The 20970-nt window shown below is 35.7% G+C and overlaps 1 protein-coding gene and 1 long non-coding RNA gene across 10 annotated transcripts; one reads left to right on the top strand and one right to left on the bottom strand.

The window, feature by feature from the left end:
* Positions 1 to 15085: 15085 nt before the first annotated feature.
* Positions 15086 to 18580, bottom strand: LOC145037431 (COP9 signalosome complex subunit 3-like). 9 transcript variants are annotated; one of them, XR_013678854.1, is made up of 7 exons: positions 17903 to 18580; positions 17701 to 17762; positions 17431 to 17495; positions 17241 to 17307; positions 16431 to 16870; positions 16168 to 16349; positions 15086 to 15398 (listed from the first exon to the last, which is right to left on the bottom strand). XR_013678854.1 is itself a non-coding variant. In XM_078986079.1 (7 exons), exons 5-7 carry the CDS (start codon positions 16548 to 16550, stop codon positions 15332 to 15334), a joined length of 309 nt encoding a protein of 102 aa, XP_078842205.1. In that variant the 5' UTR covers positions 16551 to 16569; positions 16720 to 16859; positions 17431 to 17495; positions 17701 to 17762; positions 17903 to 18573; the 3' UTR covers positions 15086 to 15331. The 9 variants fall into 9 exon arrangements, 4 of the variants coding, with proteins under 4 accessions (XP_078842205.1, XP_078842204.1, XP_078842207.1 ...); XR_013678853.1 differs by having other exon boundaries at positions 16431 to 16859; positions 17903 to 18578; XR_013678852.1 differs by lacking the exon at positions 17241 to 17307 and having other exon boundaries at positions 16431 to 16859; positions 17903 to 18064; positions 18203 to 18577.
* A 577-nt stretch (positions 18581 to 19157) lies between these two features.
* Positions 19158 to 20751, top strand: LOC145034015 (uncharacterized). The gene is made up of 2 exons (XR_013677827.1): positions 19158 to 19345; positions 20294 to 20751. It is a non-coding gene; the product is annotated as an uncharacterized LOC145034015 (long non-coding RNA).
* The last annotated feature ends 219 nt before the right edge of the window (positions 20752 to 20970 follow it).

Raw genomic sequence — 20970 nt, 5'->3', positions numbered from 1 at the left:
TGTTCTAAAATGAATGAATAATATTTATTATAAATGACTTAGTTTCAGTTCATGATGACAAACTAACAAGGAACACATTCAATAATTAGAACTTATGATTATACACTTTGCTCAACATAATACAAAGTGTTATGTTATTTACATGCTGTTGGCTAACTTTAGCCATTCTGCACTGTTTTGGAAAAATCATAGAAAATTCATACGAAGTCGAAAACTAGATCCGTAAATTCTGAGAGTTCACAAAATGTGTCTAGTTTACTCATAATTTTTATCACGATTTTTAATGACCTCCAACTTGGGTGAATAAGTCCAAAATCACAGACTGGTCCGGATTGTTGTTTGAAATGGTAGGCAGTTTTGTAAAAATCACCATAAATTGTAGAAAAATCGTATGGAGATGTGCAAGTAGTCATTTTAAAGCTAAAAACTTGAAATATTTGCACCTTGTACAGTTTTGAAAACAAAAATGCTTAAGATGCCCAAAACAGTCCGTGAATGGAGTTGAACTTTTCTGATGAAGGCTGTTAGAAAATTTTAGTTATGTTCTTAGTGTTTTAACTTGTATTCCCCCCCCCCCCCCTGAAAACTTGAGAAAACATGAAAATGTAGGGGTATGAACTCACCTTGAGTGATTTCAGTAGATAAGTGTTGAAGAAGAGAAGTGTTCAACCCAAGAACACTTGAAGAATCACTTGAAGATTCGAAGCTCTAACGCAAATATGATGGAGTTTGTGTAAGATATCCATGATTTGAGTAGAATGAAGTGAAATAATCATAAGGAGGATGAATTATACTTACTAAGAGTGGAAGAACACTTGAAAATCAGCCTTGAATCTCGAAATTGGAGTGGAAAAAGTTTGAGAGAAAAGTGGTGTTTGATACTTAGTGAAATGAGAGCAAATGAGAGAAATGAGGAGAGAGGATGTTTGTTCCAGCTCTAAAAACATGGGAATGAGTGTAAATTGAGTGTGAGGGACATTGAAGTGACCTAGGTAAGGTGGGGAGGTATGGCTGGTCATAGAGTGGGTGTGGGGTGGTTGCTTGTGACATTGGATAAGGCAAAGTCAACACTCCACCTTTAATAATTCACCCATTTGATTTTTATCATTTAAATAATGATTTTCATCAAAAATATGTATAAATTATGAATATTTAGAGTTTATTATGTTAAAATGTAATTTCTGGAGAAAATCCCGCTTTAAAATCACGAAAAACGGGCTTAAAATGTTAAAAGTATCAAAAATGGGCTAAAAGTGACAAATTTCCGAAATCTGGCCGAGGTTCGGCCTTCTGATGCTGAAACCAAGAGGAGGGAGGGTAGAAACCGAGAGGGGAGAAGGGAGAGAGCAGTAACTGAGAGTGGAGAAGAGAGAAGAGAGGAACCGAGAGGGAAGAAGAGAACAGAGAGGCGGGTGGAGGCAGAGAGGAGAGAAGGAGTAGAGACCGAGAGTAGGGAAGAGACAGAGAGGGAAGCAAGGGAACCAAGAGGCAGAGCCGGGAACCGAGAGGGGAGACCCAGAGCAGAGGCTCGGTCCTCGCGTGCATTAGCCAACAGAGGCTCGGTCCTCGCGTGCCTTAGCCAACAGAGGCTCGGTCCTCGCGTGCCTTAACCAACAGAGGCTCGGTCCTCGGGTGCCTTAGCCAACAGAGGCTCGGTCCTCTTGTGCCTTAGCCAACAGAGGCTCAGTTCTGGTCCTAAGAGGCCTCTCTTCTTGGTTTCGGTTCCTAAAGCCTATTTTTCTCGTTTTCGCCCCGTTTTGAGCCGTTTTTGACCCGGTTAAGGGTCGGAATGACCCGAATGATCCTAAAAAGTTACGGGAACTATTTGAGGGAGATTTGGGAGAGATTTCACATACTTGGAGAGATTTGGGAGAGATTTCTCATTCTTGGAGAGATTTCTCATACAAAGAGATATTTGAGAGAGATTTCACATACTTGGAGAGATTTGGGAGAGATTTGACATTCTTGGAGAGATTTCTCATACAGAGAGGTATTTGAGAGAGATTTCACATACTTGGAGAGATTTGGGAGAGATTTGACATTCTTGGAGAGATTTCTCATACTTAGAGATATTTAAGAGAGATTTGGGAGAGATTTTTCATAGAGAGAGATAGAGTGAAAACGATTGAGAGAGGTTCCATGTGTGGCAATTTTGAGTGTTTGGCTTCGTAATGCAAGGTCCGTAAACACTGTTAAGCCTTGTTTAAGGATCTTACACACTCCCGATGAGTATGCAACATCGTTTTATCGGTTTGGCTAGCCACGTACCACAGTTTTTAGGTTAAGGAGATCTGGGTGTTCGCACGTTTTGCTTTATGATTTCTCATTAGAATAGAGAGTTATGTTGAAGTTTCATAATGTAAATTCTAGTACCCACGGGCAAATTGAGTCAAACGGTTTGACTTGTTGACTTCGGTTGACTCTGTCTTGACCGAAATTTGACGGTTGTCATATCATCCCCCCGTTAAAGGGAATTTCGTCCCGAAATTTGAATTTAGGCAAGGAGTAGGCATGAATAATCAAGCCGAGAAGTGAGGATACTTCCTAATCGACTGACTCACGCGCTCCCATGTGACTCTAGGTCCTTGATTAGTATTCCAGCGAACTTTCACTAATGGGAAGTGGCGTTGTGTCATCCGCTTGACCTCGGTCCATGGTCACCATGGTTCTTCCAAGAAGGTGAGGCTCTTGTGGAACTCGATCTCGTCGAGGGGAATTGCTAGAGTCTCGTTGGATAGATACTTCCTGTAAATTTTGGGACGTGTTGGGTAGGGTGTACTTTACCAAGCTCGCGGGAGTAGATTGAAGTAGTGAGTTACAAGGCTGATTCTGACACGAATCTCGAAAGACACAATTATTTGGGGTATTGGCTTTCCATGCTTTCCGAAGCGTACTAAGCCTTCCCAGAGTGAGTGTTTCTAGAGGAATTTGGTCGGTTATACTGGAGTTCTAAAGGTTTCTTCTTCTTGCTTCTCTTCCTGTCAAGGGTTGCTCCCTTTAGGGTCAAAGTTGGGAGGGGGTCCGTATTTTTCGAGAAGTTCCAAAAGTACTAAGACGGTAGATCAGCGAGACCCAGAATTTTGGCGTATTTCTGCTAACGCCTTCGGTGCTGACTGTTTCTCAACGGTTTTGATCAATTGAAAGGGTCCTTATGAATTTCCACCTTGGTAACGACGTGTCTTGAGAATTGAACTCCTCAATTCCAAAACTCGTATCTAGAGAACTTCGGGTAATACTTCTCTGATCATATTGTTTCTGTGGTTTATTGTAGCTGCTCTCCTTGGTTTCCTTCTTACTACGAGGGTAGATAAGTAAGTCATTTTGTAATGACGATGATGAACTGATCCTAGCAAGAATGGTATATCCTATTTGTTACTTTCATGAATCCTACGAGTGGGTTTGATCCTATCCGAGGGTATCACTACGAACTTTCATCGTCCGCATCGAAATTGGATGATTGTTCTCGGACATCCTTCTTCAATACTCATGATTGGTGATATTCAGATCTCAGGTTCAATTTCTGAGGGGTACCTCGTTCCTTGCGGTTTGTCGGCCTATTCGCCTATGCGAGGCAGATAGTAAAGGTTTCTATTGGAGATGTTGTCGGGGCCTCTAAAATTGATGGAATTATGAGCAATTTGCTTTTCTATTTGACGAATAAGACCAGAGATTTTCAGGGTGAGAAGCTTGGTTCTTCAATTTCATTGTTGAGTAGTTCGATAGGTTTTCCCTGACAGCTCTTGTAGTTCGGTAGGAAGTATGTGGGTTTGGTTCACGCGACTAGGACTTTTTGAATGGTAGGACATTTACTCGTCCTTCTGGGCAACCTTAGCCCGAAGCTCATGGCAGGACTCGTACCATATCTGTCCCAAGCTTCTATGCTTGAATCTTGTCTGATACATGCGTGACATTCCCGAAGGTCTCCTGTATATACATGTGATAAGGCTTTGGGAAGTATAACACTCCTCTGGTGCGTGTTTTGGAGTTCCACAGCGAGAGATGACCCAAAGGTTTGTGCTGGATGTTTATGAGAGACGATGGTTTCGATATTCAGAGGTTAGGCGAAAGGCCCTTTTGTAGTCGTTTAATCAGGAAGACGAGGGCAATATCAATCAAAATTGGAATACGACAACACTATCTTTTTAGATAACATGAGATAAGTTGTATTCGAAGGAAGAGATCACTAGAGTGATAGAGTGTCCTGTATTTCTTTTCTGCGTGTTCCATTTTGTTAAATGTTATGATTATTGTAGATGATTCATACCACAGTGCCTAGCACTGGTAGTGGGTGTGTTTTCGATAGCCAGTAATGATACTTGATATCATGATTCCTGACAGGTCTCCTTACGATAGAGCGGTATATGATCGTCGTATGTAAATTGACATCGTGAAATTGTCGAGTGGGTGACCCCACTCAACCCCTAATACTAGACATGGAATCGGAGCCAGGATGGAATTATCTATTTCAAGACTTAAGTATTTTGATTTTAAATTAACCCCGATGTATGGACAAGGTCATCACAACTTACAGGTAATGGTCCTAAGGTCACACATGAATGTCTTTGGTTTGATTTGTAGGAGAGAGAACGTTTTAGCTACTTTTTAGAGGGAAGGTTACTTTAGTAAGCGAACCAAATTTATTACAAACATATAGTACTTAAACGTTTTGTCGTTGGGAACATTACAAAAGTCCTAACATGGTTCCCTTGCTGCTCCTGTTGGTGTGTTCATCACATTCCTCCTGTTCCTTCGTCGTTCTTCTCAGTTGGACATTCTCTCTTGAAGTGTCCCGTTTCACCGCATAGGTAGCATACTGGGCCTACCTTGGTGCAGGTGATTGAAGGGAGGTGATGGGCCAAGGCCCTATAGAAACGGACGGTATGCCCTTTCCTGTTTCAGTTTTTACAGTGCATCTCCCGGCAAGCCCCATGGTGATGAAAGCCACATTTGTTGCACTTTGGGAGTGATCCCTCATATGGTCTGGCAGGCATTTGGGTGGCAGACCGCGTGGCTAGTGTCGAGGCATGCATCATGACTGCTGTTGTAATGGTAGGGGCGGCCCTAGGTTGTTGTCTTTTAGTGTATCCTTTAGATTGGTGGCGCTCTTTCATGTCCCAAAACTTTCTCTTCTTGTTCGTAGGTTCGTGGCCTGAGGTATTTTTGTTGATAGGTACCCATTGGTTTCCCTGATTGTTACCACAATTTGTATTGTTAGTACCGCTTCCACCCTTGCTGAGGTTGTTAGTATTGAAATGCACCATGACGGCTGCCACGGCTGCCGTGACTGCAGCTTGAAAAGTAGCAGCATCTATCTGAAGTGTTGGCGCCTTGCTAGTTGGTTTGTTGCCTCTTGGTGAATACATAGCTCTGTTTCATGACGAAAAACGACTTCGTTAGTGGAAATGATTGTCTTAAGTGCATCCTTACAATTTATATTTACGCATATAAATTTTTGCACATTACTGTACTATTCTTAGTGTTTCTGCTAACGCTCCCGAGATGGAGTTATGGCAGTAGGTAGGAGTAGGTTTCATATGGACGTTAAGCTTTACTCCTCTTAGAATCATGTTTGTCCGAACACCTTGGCTGAGGAATTTTGATGGGATCCGGTGCATTAGTGCTGGTATGATCGCACCCATAGGTCCATGAAGAAGAAACTTCTCAACAAATGTTTAAAGGTGAGACGATAATGAGTTTCTAGAATGACTATATGTCGCGAGTTTTCTAACTAAATTTATCTCATATCGATTTGTATCAAAGTTCGGTTGTTTAGGGTGTTCTGAAAACAATTTATAACGAGATTCTTTGTATAATAAACTCATGTATTTTAGTAGCTCTGTATCCAAGTGAAACCTTATACTTGACCCAAGCTAGGTCCTTATCACGACCTATTGATGTATGCTTAGTTATACAATTAAGGCTAGATAGACATTCGAGTCTGTTAGGTACATCCTAAGCCCATCTTGTTAATATGACTCTAGAAATCATGGTTTCAGTGAAAATTTTGACCTCGATGCAGGTCTACTTCACATTTGTGCATGGGCGGGTTTTGATAGAGGATAGATTTCTCGATTAGTATGACCACTTAATTTGTTGTGTCGTGATTTTACTTACAATAGAGTAGCACCAGCGCATACTTATGAAGCTAATTTACCAGGTCTGGTGAGCGGTACGAACTCTACTTACGATGATCCATCCCTTGTGATGCCTGAGGCAAGGTCGATGTAGTTTTGTAGCTTTGCCAATCAACGCTTGGCTACAATCATCCTTTCTTTGAATGCTGTGCGACCTACCCTTTTACTCTCTTTCCTCTTCACGAGTGGCGATAAGGTCCTGAAAAGAGAGTTGGTCTCGGGAATAGTAGTATAATTCTGAGTCACCGGTACATGAGATGGTGGGGTTTATAGTAGCGCGCAGTTTTCTGAACTCAGATTCTAGTCTTCATGTTTTGATCCCCAATGATCGCGATCCGCTGGGTCTTTGCCGGGAGGGCTCTGTCCGTCAGTCCCCCGTGGTTGAGGTCATAGCACCCTCGTTGGTCTCCACATGGTGGTTGTTGTCATTGTTGTCGACATTCAACCCTCGATCACGATTGCCCAATGGGTCACAGGTTCGTTATAGTCGAAACGGTTCGCGGAACCCTTGCTATGCATGGAGGATCGATTTCCTCCAGTCCCGCTTATGATTCTTCTCATAACCATTCACCATTCCTCGAGTTCGGATTAGGAAAGTAAGGGTCATCCGGTAAGTAGGATTTTTGCTATGCCGTATTTGCGAGAATAGAAGTGGAGGAGATAAGTATGATGCGTCTAACTCTATTATCACTTACTTATAGGGGTGATCCTTATTAGTTACTCCTATAATGACATAGTGCATACTAATTACATATAATAAGATACGATAGACCTTTGAATAAGTGATCCCACTCTAGGTCCACATCCAAACAAGGAAAAGGAAGTAAAGTAATGACCACAAATTCTAAGTCTATAATTTCTAAGTTATATATAACCTTAAAGTATGCACTTAGGGACTATAGACTTATTATTAAGGATCTATTTAGTTTTCATATAAGTTATGACATTACAAAATACTCCTATAGTATTCTAAACTCATGTTCTGTTCTAATGTTCTCATTGTGGTAGTGTCGGTAAGTTTTAGACTTGTTGCCATATCACAACTATGCTTGGGCATGTGCTAATCACTCCTCGGACCAGCAAAGTTGATCAGGCTATGCCACTCCCAGGACTGACCATACATCCCTGAGCTTACCTGTGATATTCAACAATCATTACTTTTGTTTTGTTCTAGAGTGGTGCTGACCTTAATATGTATGTATGCATGTATACCTTTAATAAGAAACTATTTATTTCTAAAAGTATAGTTGTTTTGAAACTTTAATTCAGAGACTTAGTCCCAATGCATTTATAGTTTGTATATCTTATGTGGTTTGATATACTGAGTTCACTATAAACAATGCTCTGATACCAATCTGTCACACCCCCAAACCAAGGATGGCGGAAACGTCCAGGGGTGGAGGACTTCATGTAGAGTATCACAACAATGAGTATAATAGTGCTCAAAGTAAATACAACCAACACAAATATAATTGAAAACGTTACATCAAAGCACATGTATACATGATTCACATCAATTACATTATGATACAAAATGAACTGTTTGACGATTTATCGTCCCATCCTCAAAATGTTGTTGATTTCCTGTTTTCACTGAATTCCTGAGAATACAAGTAGTTTTGAAAAGTGTGAACACAAAGGTTGGTGAGTTCATAAGAGATTTCGTTAGAGAAGTAAATCGTTTTCCTTGTAAAAGCGTTAGAATATGTATCCAGAAAATCCGATATTTTCCTTTAAAATCTGTGTAGTGTAGTCTTATGACTGAAGACCAAAATGTATAAGTAACCTTTCTTATTAATAGAAAATGTTATGTACTTAAATGGACATGGACGCGTTTGAATTAAATGAAATTTCTGTATGTTCTCATATTTGTTAATACTTTATGTATATGTAGTCCTAAATTAGAGGACCGAGTAATAACAAGTATTGACCATACTTAAAGGTATGAATGTGGTTTCAAATGAGGTGTAGTCGTAACTACCAAAACCAAAAGTGTAGAGTAATATCTGTACTCATAGAGGAAAAAAAGTGATTTTAAATCGACATAAAACTCATTTAGGTTTTAAAAATAAAATCCCGTAAACTTATGGATTGTTATATCCCTATGTGAGTCGCTATAATCATACTATGACTATGTGAACCTGCCACGACGTTCTCAGGCGTCGCGAAAACTGAAATGACATTTGTCACCCGTAGACCTGCAGGTCTCACTGTAGCTAGCAGCAAGGTGTGGGGTGTCAAACCCAATATAGATCTATATACAAGTATCACGTTCTCCCTCAAGGAGATTCTGATTATAACTACCAGGAATTATATCCCGCACTCGGACGTACGGGGAGAGAGAGAGAGAGAGAGAGAGAGAGAGAGAGTCTCACAATATAGGATAACAAGTTTACGTGAAATGTGTGTGAATATAAATCTTTCTTGTATGAATGTACCCTTTTTGTACGAGTGTGTTGAGTGATGTATCATAAACTATACCTATTATAGTTTATCTAAAATGTATGTAATATGTATGAACTCTTTTATGGAAATGTATTAGTGTTATGAATTTATCAAACTATAGGTTAACAAGTTTACATGAAATGTGTGTGAATATAAATCTTTCTTGTATGAATGTACCCTTTTTGTACGAGTGTGTTGAGTGATGTATCATAAACTATACCTATTATAGTTTATCTAAAATGTATGTAATATGTATGAACTCTTTTATGGAAATGTATTAGTGTTATGAATTTATCAAACTATACTTTTTATAGTTTAATATACGTGTTCTAAAATGAATGAATAATATTTATTATGAATAACTTAGTTTCAGTTCATGATGACAAACTAACAAGGAACACATTCAATAATTAGAACTTATGATTATACACTTTGCTCAACATAATACAAAGTGTTATGATATTTACATGCTGTTCGCTAACTTTAGCCATTCTGCACTGTTTTGGAAAAATCATAGAAAATTCATACGAAGTCGAAAACTAGATCCGTAAATTCTGAGAGTTCACAAAATGTGTCTAGTTTACTCATAATTTTTATCACGATTTTTAATGACCTCCAACTTGGGTGAATAAGTCCAAAATCACAGACTGGTCCGGATTGTTGTTTGAAATGATAGGCAGTTTTGTAAAAATCACCATAAATTGTAGAAAAATCGTATGGAGATGTGCAAGTAGTCATTTTAAAGATAAAAACGTGAACTATTTGCACCTTGTACAGTTTTGAAAACAAAAATGCTTAAGATGCCCAAAACAGTCCGTGAATGGAGTTGAACTTTTCTGATGAAGGCTGTTAGAAAAATTTAGTTATGTTCTTAGTGTTTTAACTTGTATTCCCCCCTGAAAACTTGAGAAAACATGAAAATGTAGGGGTATGAACTCACCTTGAGTGATTTCAGTAGATAAGTGTTGAAGAAGAGAAGTGTTCAACCCAAGAACACTTGAAGAATCACTTGAAGATTCGAAGCTCTAATGCAAATATGATGGAGTTTGTGTAAGATATCCATGATTTGAGTAGAATGAAGTGAACTAATCATAAGGAGGATGAATTATACTTACTAAGAGTGGAAGAACACTTGAAAATCAGCCTTGAATCTCGAAATTGGAGTGGAAAAAGTTTGAGAGAAAAGTGGTGTTTGATACTTAGTGAAATGAGAGCAAATGAGAGAAATGAGGAGAGAGGATGTTTGTTCCAGCTCTAAAAACGTGGGAATGAGTGTAAATTGAGTGTGAGGGACATTGAAGTGACCTAGGTAAGGTGGGGAGGTATGGATGGTCATAGAGTGGGTGTGGGGTGGTTGCTTGTGACATTGGATAAGGCAAAGTCAACACTCCACCTTTAATAATTCACCCATTTGATTTTTATCATTTAAATAATGATTTTCATCAAAATATGTTTAAATTATGAATATTTAGAGTTTATTATGTTAAAATGTAATTTCTGGAGAAAATCCCGCTTTAAAATCACGAAAAACGGGCTTAAAATGTTAAAAATATCAAAAATGGGCTAAAAGTGACAAATTTCCGAAATCTGGCCGAGGTTTGGCCTTCTGATGCTGAAACCGAGAGGAGGGAGGGTAGAAACCGAGAGGGGAGAAGGGAGAGAGCATGAACCGAGAGTGGAGAAGAGAGAGGAGAGGAACCAAGAGGGAAGAAGAGAACAGAGAGGCGGGTAGAGGCAGAGAGGAGAGAAGGAGCAGAGACCGAGAGTAGGGAAGAGACAGAGAGGGAAGCAAGGGAACCGAGAGGCGGAGCAGGGAACCGAGAGGGGAGACCCAGAGCAGAGGCTCGGTCCTCGCGTGCATTAGCCAATAGAGGCTCGGTCCTCGCGTGCCTTAGCCAACAGAGGCTCGGTCCTCGCGTGCCTTAACCAACAGAGGCTCGGTCCTCGGGTGCCTTAGCCAACAGAGGCTCGGTCCTCGCGTGCCTTAGCCAACAGAGGCTCGGTTCTGGTCCTAAGAGGCCTCTCTTCTTGGTTTCGGTTCCTAAAGCCTATTTTTCTCGTTTTCGCCCCGTTTTGAGCCGTTTTTGACCCGGTTAAGGGTCGGAATGACCCGAATGATCCTAAAAAGTTACGGGAACTATTTGAGGGAGATTTGGGAGAGATTTCACATACTTGGAGATATTTGGGAGAGATTTGACATTCTTGGAGAGATTTCTCATACAAAGAGATATTTGAGAGAGATTTCACATACTTGGAGAGATTTGGGAGAGATTTGACATTCTTGGAGAGATTTCTCATACTTAGAGATATTTGAGAGAGATTTTTCATAGAGAGAGATAGAGTGAAAACGATTGAGAGAGGTTCCATGTGTGACAAAGTTGAGTGTTTGGCTTCGTAATGCAAGGTCCGTAAACACTGTTAAGCCTTGTTTAAGGATCTTAAACACTCCCGATGAGTATGCAACATTGTTTTATCGGTTTGGCTAGCCACGTACCACAATTTTTAGGTTAAGGAGATCTAGGTCTTCGCACTTTTTGCTTTATGATTTCTCATTAGAATAGAGAGTTATGTTGAAGTTTCATAATGTAAATTCTAGTACCCACGGGCAAATTGAGTCAAATGGTTTGACTTGTTGACTTCGGTTGACTCTGTCTTGACCGAAATTTGACGGTTGTCACAGGGAAAGTAACAAAAAAATTACATGAGTTTGAGTGTTGTAATGAGCTAAATATGAATGATGTAGGTGATGGCATCGAGGGATACAACATCTCCGAACGAATTGTAGTTATACTTTGCTATTTCGTCAACCCAGAATAGAGCATTCAATCTTTTGTTCAACACATTATACTCAAAAGTAAATTATGGGACATTTTTCTTCCTATCATTCATCTTGTCAACAAGGAATTTCGCATCCCTACCACCTATGTAACAATTAAGATTTCTCCTAGCATTCTTGAAATCAGAAACCAATCCACCTCGAAACGAAGGGCCGACCTGAAGAGCGCTACACACTCTATGTGATTTTACAGGACCAATATTTTGTTTCGACAAATTATGAATGAAGTTTTTTTGGGAATAATCAAGTTTTCTCTTCGAACGAGATAAGTACATATTGCTCTTGCTAAACAACTCGTCATTACGTTGCTCGAAAAATCGCTCACAACATATCTAAGAGTACCGGGAATTATTTCTAAAACAACTTTCGCTTTACAATCCCTCCTAAATAAATATTTCCTTCTTTGAGTCTTTTTATGCTAAATGTCCAGAGTATCTACTTTACTAGTATTTGGATTACATTCCCGATTGCATACAAGACGTCTATTTGTAATAATCCCATTTTTCGTTTTTTGGACTTTTCCAAGCCTGACATCAAAACCAGATTCTAATGCATAGTTTCTATACATTGTTTCTGCTTCACCATATGAATAAAATTTTGATGAAACTTTTGGTTTGATATCGTCTAAAACAATCGGGGTCCAATACAAGGTATCACCAGGAGAAACGTAATCATGTGTAACATGTGGTTGTCCTAGTTAAACATAGCAAATACAAAATTATTCTGAAAGAATTATATAAATATTATTCTGAAAGAATTTTATTTTTTCTATAAAAGTTTCAATATCCTGAATGGAATTTAGTACTTTCACTGAAATCGATATTAACCTTTGTATCTTCATCAACGAAGTGATTTTCGTCTTCTGCATGATTTGCGTCCTCTGTATGTTCATCAATGAAAATATTAACATTTAACATTAAACATGTTTATTACAATATAGAATCTGAAATACAATGAAAAATTAAATAAAAAATTCAAAAACTTACCTAAATTAGGATTACTACTTTCTCCTATTTGAAATCCGCCATTATATAGTGTGTCATTATCAGGAAACTCGAGATCTTCAATTCCATTGTCATCATCACTAGCCAAATAATGTTCCTCATAAATATGATTATTGACATCTGGTTCTTGATCACCTATACCATTGAAATTTCAATAGTGTTTGTATATGCTTTAGAAGTTGAAAAAATAAAATATTATAAACTGTCATACAAACTAAGTAGGGATGAAAATGGATTCTATGCAAATTAAAAGGCTTGATATTAGGGACCACTGATAAAAATACATAATTTTAATTTGATTTTTTATTTTTAAACATGATAAAGATAAAAATATTCATAAGATACTATATTCACATTCCAAATATAAAAAATTCTAACAATACATTAAATTAATTACTTAACAATATTATTATGTATTTTTTTTAAAAAGTTGCACAATATTTTATTAACGACAACATTCTATTAGAATTATATATCAATATGGATTCCAAAACTCTGCATATTATCATAATGACATAATTCTATCAGAATACTCTAGCAATATGACTTATAAAACTTATTAATTTGTGTTACCTCGAATCAACGCACACATTGAATATCATTCTGCTAGAATAATATAGAAATATAGCTAACAAAAATGTTTACATTAACTCTTAAACTGTTTAAGTTCAATTATTTGTATTGCTCATTGTTTACAGTTTACATTTTTTTGACATTATGTGTTTTGATTTTATGAAACATCAAACGTATTGAATGAAATATAATGAACATTATTTTTTTGACATAATGTTGGAATGAGAACTGTAATGTTTTACTCTGACATTCCATTGGAATGATAAACTGTATGATCCTATAAACATAAATATACCAGAAAAACACAAACATCTTATTAGTTGTAAACATAATAATTAAAGAAAACACCTAGAATTCATCAAACGATAATTTTATTACACGGAACTGAAACTTAATAATACCATATACTTCATCAAAAACATACTTTTATTTTACTGAAATCAAACTAAATAATATCTAAAAACGACGAATTTGATGAATTTATTGTAGTTCTATCTTTTCTTCAATCCAAAAGGACAGTTCCTGCTATCATGATCAAATCAAATGCATGTTTTACATCTCTTTTTTTTCTTCACAACTTCATTCACCGGATTCTTGGGATCATTGACATTACCCAAATCCTTCCCGAGATGTTGATCTTCATTTTCCTGGAAGATTATCAGATTTGATACATATGTATATGTAAAAACAGTAAAAGGGTGTGTGGGGGATGTTTGAAAAATATTTCATAATCATAGACAAATGTTGTTAATAATGTATGAATACTTGGTTCCGATTTCTAGTATGAACATCCATCGATTGTGTACAACAAATTGATCAGCAGCTAATGGAATCAACAATTTTGATCTGTGTGGGGGGACGTTTGAATCGATTATATAACGAAAATTAAATTAATGATTACTAAACCAGTCATAAATCATTGCCTAATATAAAAGGATCAGAATAAAAAAAAAGGCACATTTAGTATTATGGATCTATGCATGTTTTTGCTCAGCATAACATATTAACACTACTACATTATTAACATTTTATTTCTAATTTTACTTTACAGGTATAATCTATACAATATATAAAAAAAAAAATTATTAATAAAATAATATTATACTTTCAAATTGTCCAAATAATTAAGCTATGGTTACAAATCATTAATGCATACGCAATATGACTTTTTATTCAGAATACCAAAGAAAAAAACATGGCCTTATAGTGTGGAAGTGATTAAGCTTTAATGAAAATTTTAAACTTCACTTGCAAGTGTAAATCCCAATATTTTATTGTTGACCAGGGAAGCCTCATATCCCGACCCTTCCCCAATTTTATTTGAAACTAGAAAAGGTGACCCCACGTTACGGGGGTCGAATTTTTCAAAAAAAATTAAAAAACAGACAATGAAAGGAAAGATTAATTGATTGGTTGTCTCCTACGATTAACAGTTACCAGGCCAAACTTCATGGAAAAAAAATGTAATTGTAAAACTCACAGGAAAAACAACCAAACAAAATTGATATTTGTCCTTAGTACTCACAATGGACACTCTAACCGCTACTTTTAAAAGGTGCCAACTATAGTATCATGTTCTATCAAGAAAGAAACTATAGAAATGAAATACAATAGACTACTTCCAAAAAGGACAACCATACAATGATGGTCTTATATGAAACTGTAGAAATGGACAATCATAATAGCATTTATATCCGTACATATTTATTCTGGTATTAGTATTCTTCTTGTTCCATGTTTTTTTATTCGTTTAAGTGTTCTCACTTCTGCTCCTTCTTCAACGTTAAACATTATACATTCAGTTCAAAGTAGGCTTGTATCTTAGAGGCAAATTTTTTTAAAGTTGTAAACCCTGCTTAGGTAAAAAATGAAGGTAGATCCCTAAAACAGTAACTTGCCAATGATGATAATGAACCAATAAATACTACAAAAACATGGTGTGCTCCTTTGACACCTCCACCTTCTGTTGATACTCTTGAACAACAAAAGGAAAATTTTCAACCTATAAAAAATTTATTTTTGACAAATATAGTCCTTCAGGTAAAGAAATATCCATCCTGCTTATGTGGTTGTTGATAAGGAAGGGCTAAATATAAGGAATATCAATCTACTTCCATTTATCTGTTACTTCCATCTCTTCTTATAAAATCATTGAAGAAGTACATTGTCTAAATAAGAAAAGAAAATTGAAAATACAGCACCATAATTGAGTAGATTATGCAATATTTTTAGAATATAAAGTACATTGGTAATTGTTGCATTGAAAAGCAAATGTGCAATTAAATTTGAAGTTATAGTAACATTTTCCAATAATTGAACGCTTTGGTCAACACCTTGACTTATTGTAAGAAAATAAGTAGTCTTTTTTCATTGTCACCACCACTTTCACTTAACAAACGTCTCACCCTGCAAAAAAATCGTATGTTTCGTTGGCCCAACGACTTTTCTCACACCATACATGTTTTCCAAATTAGAAGAACAACCTGTTTTGGCCCAAAACAGGGGCAAATTGGTCCCAAATTACCTACTTTCCCTTTTTACTATACTATGATATATCTGAGTGCAGAGGTAGATTGGTCTTTCAAAAAAATTGTACACAAGGGTAGTTTAGTCTCAAACTGTTCATGATAAAAAAAAAATATGTATTTTCTACTATTAAAATCCATCAATTTCAATCAAAAAAACTTTGCATTCAATTTGAGCATAGTTAAGTGTATACACTGTCCCATTTTACTGTATTGTGGCGTATTTGAGTGCAGGGGCAAATGGGTCTTTCAACAAAATTGAAATATGAACAAAAAAACATTTCATAAGGGTAGTTCAGTCACAAATTATTAATGATAAAAAAGTTATTCTTTATTGATAAAATCAGTCAATTTTAATAAAAAAAAAAACTTATATTCAGTTTGAACATAAAAAAATTCCAAATACTGTCCCATTTTACTGCACTGAGGCATATTTGAATGCAGGGGCAGACTTTTCAACAAAATTGAAATATGAACAAAAAAACTATACATAAGGGTAGTTTAGTCACATAACTGTTAATGATAAAAAAACTTATGTATTTTTTATTGTTAAAATCAATCAATATTAACCCAAAAAAATTGCATTCGAGTCCTTATGTTTAAATTTGACGCATGCACGTTTAATTTTATTATAACCAATTAGGACTTGCCTTTCGAAAAAGCTGAAAGTGGATCACCGATGATGAATCTTTTCAGCTTCAAAATTATACCTTGAGATGGATGAATCAATATGCTCAATCATCTCACTTGTTTTGTCTTCCTTTGGATCCTCATGGAATCTAAAAATGCCATCCTTCTGGTTGGTAGTTGCATAGATCTCACCAACCTCAACCTTTTAAAAACATACAAAATCCAAACGCAATTATAAAAAAAACAATCAAAAAGAAAAATAAGATGCTTAAATTTTACTTACCATTTGAAATACATGCATTTCACCCTTCTTAGCAGTAGTTATCTGTGTAGTGTTGACTATGTCTTGAAGGGATAAAGTCAAATATGTTTGAGTCAACCTCTGAATACTCCTTTTATACATATATGTCCTACGTTTTCAACTTCACATGCAAAAGGAGATTATGAATTATGAAAGTTAAATTGTCAAACTTCTCCTGATTCTCTACTAAAAATGCTTCAAGTTCTAAAATATTTATAGTGTTGTAACTATTTGGCTACTGAATGTATGGCTATTTGGAAAAAGAACAAACATCATATTTCTTCATTTGCAGTCGAACAAAGAACCACATCGATTGGTGGTTGAATTGCATGTAACATGTGTGCTATAACTATTTTGTATGTCCTTCTTTTGTAGCATATTGCAATTCCTCCAACCCGACGATCAATAAGTCTGTGGAAAGGCTGAAGTAATATTAACACAAAGCAAAGACAAAACCCAATTTCATAGAACAAAGTGAAAATGCTATTCAAACAATATCCTATTCTATATAGAAATAATAACCTTATCTAAGCAAATCGTACAAAGTAAATAAACAAAGTCACATATTATATGAAATTGGTTAAAGTTATTCAGGCATTTCAATAAGCACCTTATCCCAAATGTACAGTTGCCCTCCACTTGAACACAAATAGTTCCATTAAAGAACAAAATAATTAAAATTTATTGAAAAGAAGAGAAAGACATGCCAACTGTAAAAGCACAGTTGACAGATCCAATTGTATTAGAAGGACTTAACAAAAAGTTAGTGAAATTCTTAAATAAGTATCTAACCAAGATAGTATAGGATGACTTATGTGTATGTGTGGTCGTTTGAGTCCATTAGTAGCTTTAAAAAATCCTTTGTCACAACAATCCATTGAAGAGCATAAAGAAACATAAAAACAAATTCATTAGTGAGTAGGGAAATTGAATCCAAAAAAATGGTACACAGAACACAACAGCAAGAAAATAACTATATTACCTTTTCTCTAAGCTTTACAACTATTGAATTTGTTTTTCGAAAGTGTTCGAAAAAATGTTAACCATCTGCATAAAGAAAAATTCATTAACGTAAGTTCCATTGAAGCATAACATGAAACAGCTAGTGTGCAATTCTGTAAACACATAAACAATATATAATTCTATGAACATGTGATGTCCCAGAGGGTGCATAGCATCAAATTTCTGAAGAGAGATGGAGTTCTCTTTAAGGGTTAACATATATAAGAAAAAAATGAAACCCTACTAATACCTTTCAGCAAACGTTTCAAGTTTAGTAGGAGTATCAGAGACAGTATCATCGGTTTCAGCTCTCTTTCGTCACATAGAGAAAACAAAACAAAGACATATGCAACCATTAGCAACATAAGAGAATCAGATAACGGATATAGGGAGAAAAAAAATAGATTAGCAGGTAGGTTTGGAGATGCCTCCACAAGTAAATCGTCGGATACCTCCGATAGGCTCCGCCTGGTCCTCGCCACTGTAGTATCCGGTTATTGACCGTCACCATCGGTACTAGCATCCTCACTTTTTTTTGTTTCCATGACCACACAGCAGCATAGGGGACTCGACAACCCCTTTACGTTGGATTTATGTTCTCTGTGTCTCGATTTCTTCCAAAAGAAAGAGAATAGAAACCGACAATTCCAAAGCATGATAGCGAAAGTGAAAGGAGGTGGTGGAGGTCAGAACGGAAGCACATAAAACATACCTGGAGCAAGTAGAAAATGGGAGAAGAAAGAAATACTTACCCTAGAAATCGGGGGGAAAAGCAACCCGTCGCCGTCCCTCTTGAAGTACCTTATTAATAACATAGGTTTGTCCGTCGACCATTCTTTCACCTTGACAAATCAAAAGTAGATGCAAGGAATCTCCGAAAATGTCTGTCCAAGAGCATTCATCGAAGGATGTTACATGTATTTGTGGAAGAAGCCGGAGGGAAGGATTGTGTATGCATATTGGAGCGTCTGAGTTTTGGATGGAATTGAAAATAGAGAAGAAGAATCGAGAGATGGATGGAGTTGGTGGTGTAGAAGAATCATATGACACGTATCTTGGATGCAAAAGAAACATAGAGAGAAAAGAAAGTGGCTCACAAAAGCGGTGAATAAGAATAACACTAATCCTGTTCTGATTGGCTCACAAAGGCGGTGAAGTGTAAAGGCTATGAAGTGTTGATACAAATAACACGTGTGGACCCCAATTATAAAAATGGACTAAAAGGAGCCCTGAAAATAAAAAGACAGAAAACATACTATATTTATCAAAGAGAAACAAATAACAGGCCAATTATGTCAAAAACGATGCAAGTTTAGGAATTGAACATATAAAAATAAACAAAGGACCATTTTGTCAAAAGCTTAGGAACTTCACTTTTCCTAACTTGACACATCTTTTATATATATATATATATATATATATATATATATATATATATATATATGAAATAGAGGGACCATTTATGTCAATTCTTAGCCACTTTACTAACTTCACTTTTCCTAACTTGACACATCTTTTATATTTATATATATATATATATATATATATATATATATATATATATATATATGAAATAGAGGGACCATTTATGTCAATTCTTAGCCACTTTACTGTAGCCAAAGGTAGACAATTTTAATATATATATATATATATATATATATATATATATATATATATATATATATATATCACTAAGCAAAAGCAATTCATTCTCTCCTTCCTTCTGTTTAAAACCTAGGAACCCACATTCACCCTTAAATCTCTTCCCATATCCGTCATCTATCATCACCATAACCATCAAAGGAAGGCAACACCACATCGTCATCTCCTTCTCTTTTCTGTTGAGTTTCTGAGAAATATGTTTAGTAATACACAAACAATTTGCTGGCCTCCAGGTAAAATATCACATAATCTTTTTTTTACCCTGTCTCCTTTTCTCATTTTTGTCACCATCATTTTCTCAAATTTGTATCCTCAACACTATAGTTTTTAACTCAATATGTGAGTGTTAGTTCACAGATCCTAGATTTTTTTCCATGTTTTCTACTTTTCTCTTATATAGATGACCATGAAAAAGAATACAGATCTTGGAAAACATGAAACACCTTCATTTCCACATGATTTTTTTCCCATCTAAAATCGAATATGCTAGAAAACACTATCAGGTAATGAAGTTGCTTTCATCCAATCATGTTTTTTTTGTTAAATATATATTATTTTATGCAATATTATGTTTAATTTAGTTTGTTGTTTTTCTCTATTATTTTTTTTGATTTTCTTGAGTTTTGTTGTTTTAGAAGATGCAAAGAATCAAGCTGATCAAATATGAGATCAAATTGAAAAAATTCATCAACATCTCTACCTCTCTCTTTTTCTATATGCCTTTTTGTGTGAGTATTTGTATGGATGTATTTTTTTAGGTATAGATATTTGAAATTTGTTGTTGTTCTAGTTGATGTTAATATATTTTTGGAATAGATGAGCTGCTTAATTGGAGGAAGTTGAATATATCGGTGATGCAATCCTCAGTATAATTTGGGTTGTAATTTAAGAATAAAAGTTAGCCTTTTATATAATTATCTTCCTTTTTCTCTCTTATTTTAATGACTTTGTGATACTTCAAATTTCTATAAACTAATTTATACACATAGTGAGCATGTTGACACATATAAATAAGCTTTTTATTATCCAAGGCATACAACAGACCATGTATGTCACTTAAAACATAATCATCGGTGATGCTTTTTCTTAATTTCTTTTGCTCAACTTATTTATTTGGGCTTGGTGTGTATATGTTTTTGTTGTAAGCGGATGCTTTTTACCTTTTATTTGTTGTTTTACAGGGGACTACATAAAAAATTAATATATCGCATCAACATTATGGTGTTTTCATAAAACTTTATAGAAGGTATAAAAGAGTTCATAGTTTTTCTCCCAAAGAACAAGAGGTACCTAGGCTCTATAAATTTAATAAATTTACCTGATCAATGTTACCTCGTGAGTAGATCAATTTCAAGTTGTTTTCTAGTTGTTCGGTATAGGTTCAATTTTGAAGAATGTAATGTATATTTTTATGTTTAAAAAATGTATGGTTTGTAGATTTAGGTTGTTGAGTTCAAGTTTAAGGATATTGCAAATGGAGGAGTAACAAAACATATATGGTGCTATCATACTTCATAAATCAGGTCCTGTTTTGTAATGCCCGTGTTTCAAGGCTTGTGTATTAGTATGATGATGTAATATTGAAGATCAACCATTATAACTCGTTTTGAAGTAATAAAGATGAATTATTTGAGTATTATGTTAATTATATGAATTTATGTGCTTTATACTTGTTTATAAAGGGATAATAAATTAAGAATGAAAATAAGCGTCAAAAATAAAATGTTAGATAAAACCGATATCTATAAAGAAAGTTGTAGCGGCCATGACAAGGATTCCGGAGATATAAAGAACGTCGAAATCCAAGTTATAACGAAGAAGTTATGACATGTCGAAATTTCGCTACAAAACAGGCACG

This window comes from Lactuca saligna, chromosome 3, assembly GCF_052625555.1.
Source record: "Lactuca saligna cultivar CGN05327 chromosome 3, ASM5262555v1, whole genome shotgun sequence".
In the NCBI taxonomy this organism is placed as follows: Eukaryota; Viridiplantae; Streptophyta; class Magnoliopsida; order Asterales; family Asteraceae; genus Lactuca; species Lactuca saligna.
The sequence above is the reverse complement of the archived record's forward strand: the minus strand, read 5'-3'. Positions and strand labels throughout refer to the sequence as shown.

Bases quoted from the DNA above. Each gene is read 5' to 3' on its own strand.
- LOC145037431 (XM_078986078.1), bottom strand. From the start codon at position 16,550: ATGTATAAAAGGAGTATTCAGAGGTTGACTCAAACATATTTGACTTTA. The intron at 16,350-16,430 runs GTAAGTAAAATT...TGTTTTTAAAAG, and splicing joins AAATGCATGTATTTCAAATG to GTTGAGGTTGGTGAGATCTA. The intron at 15,399-16,227 runs GTATAATTTTGA...ATTTTTTTGCAG, and splicing joins ATTGATTCATCCATCTCAAG to GGTGAGACGTTTGTTAAGTG.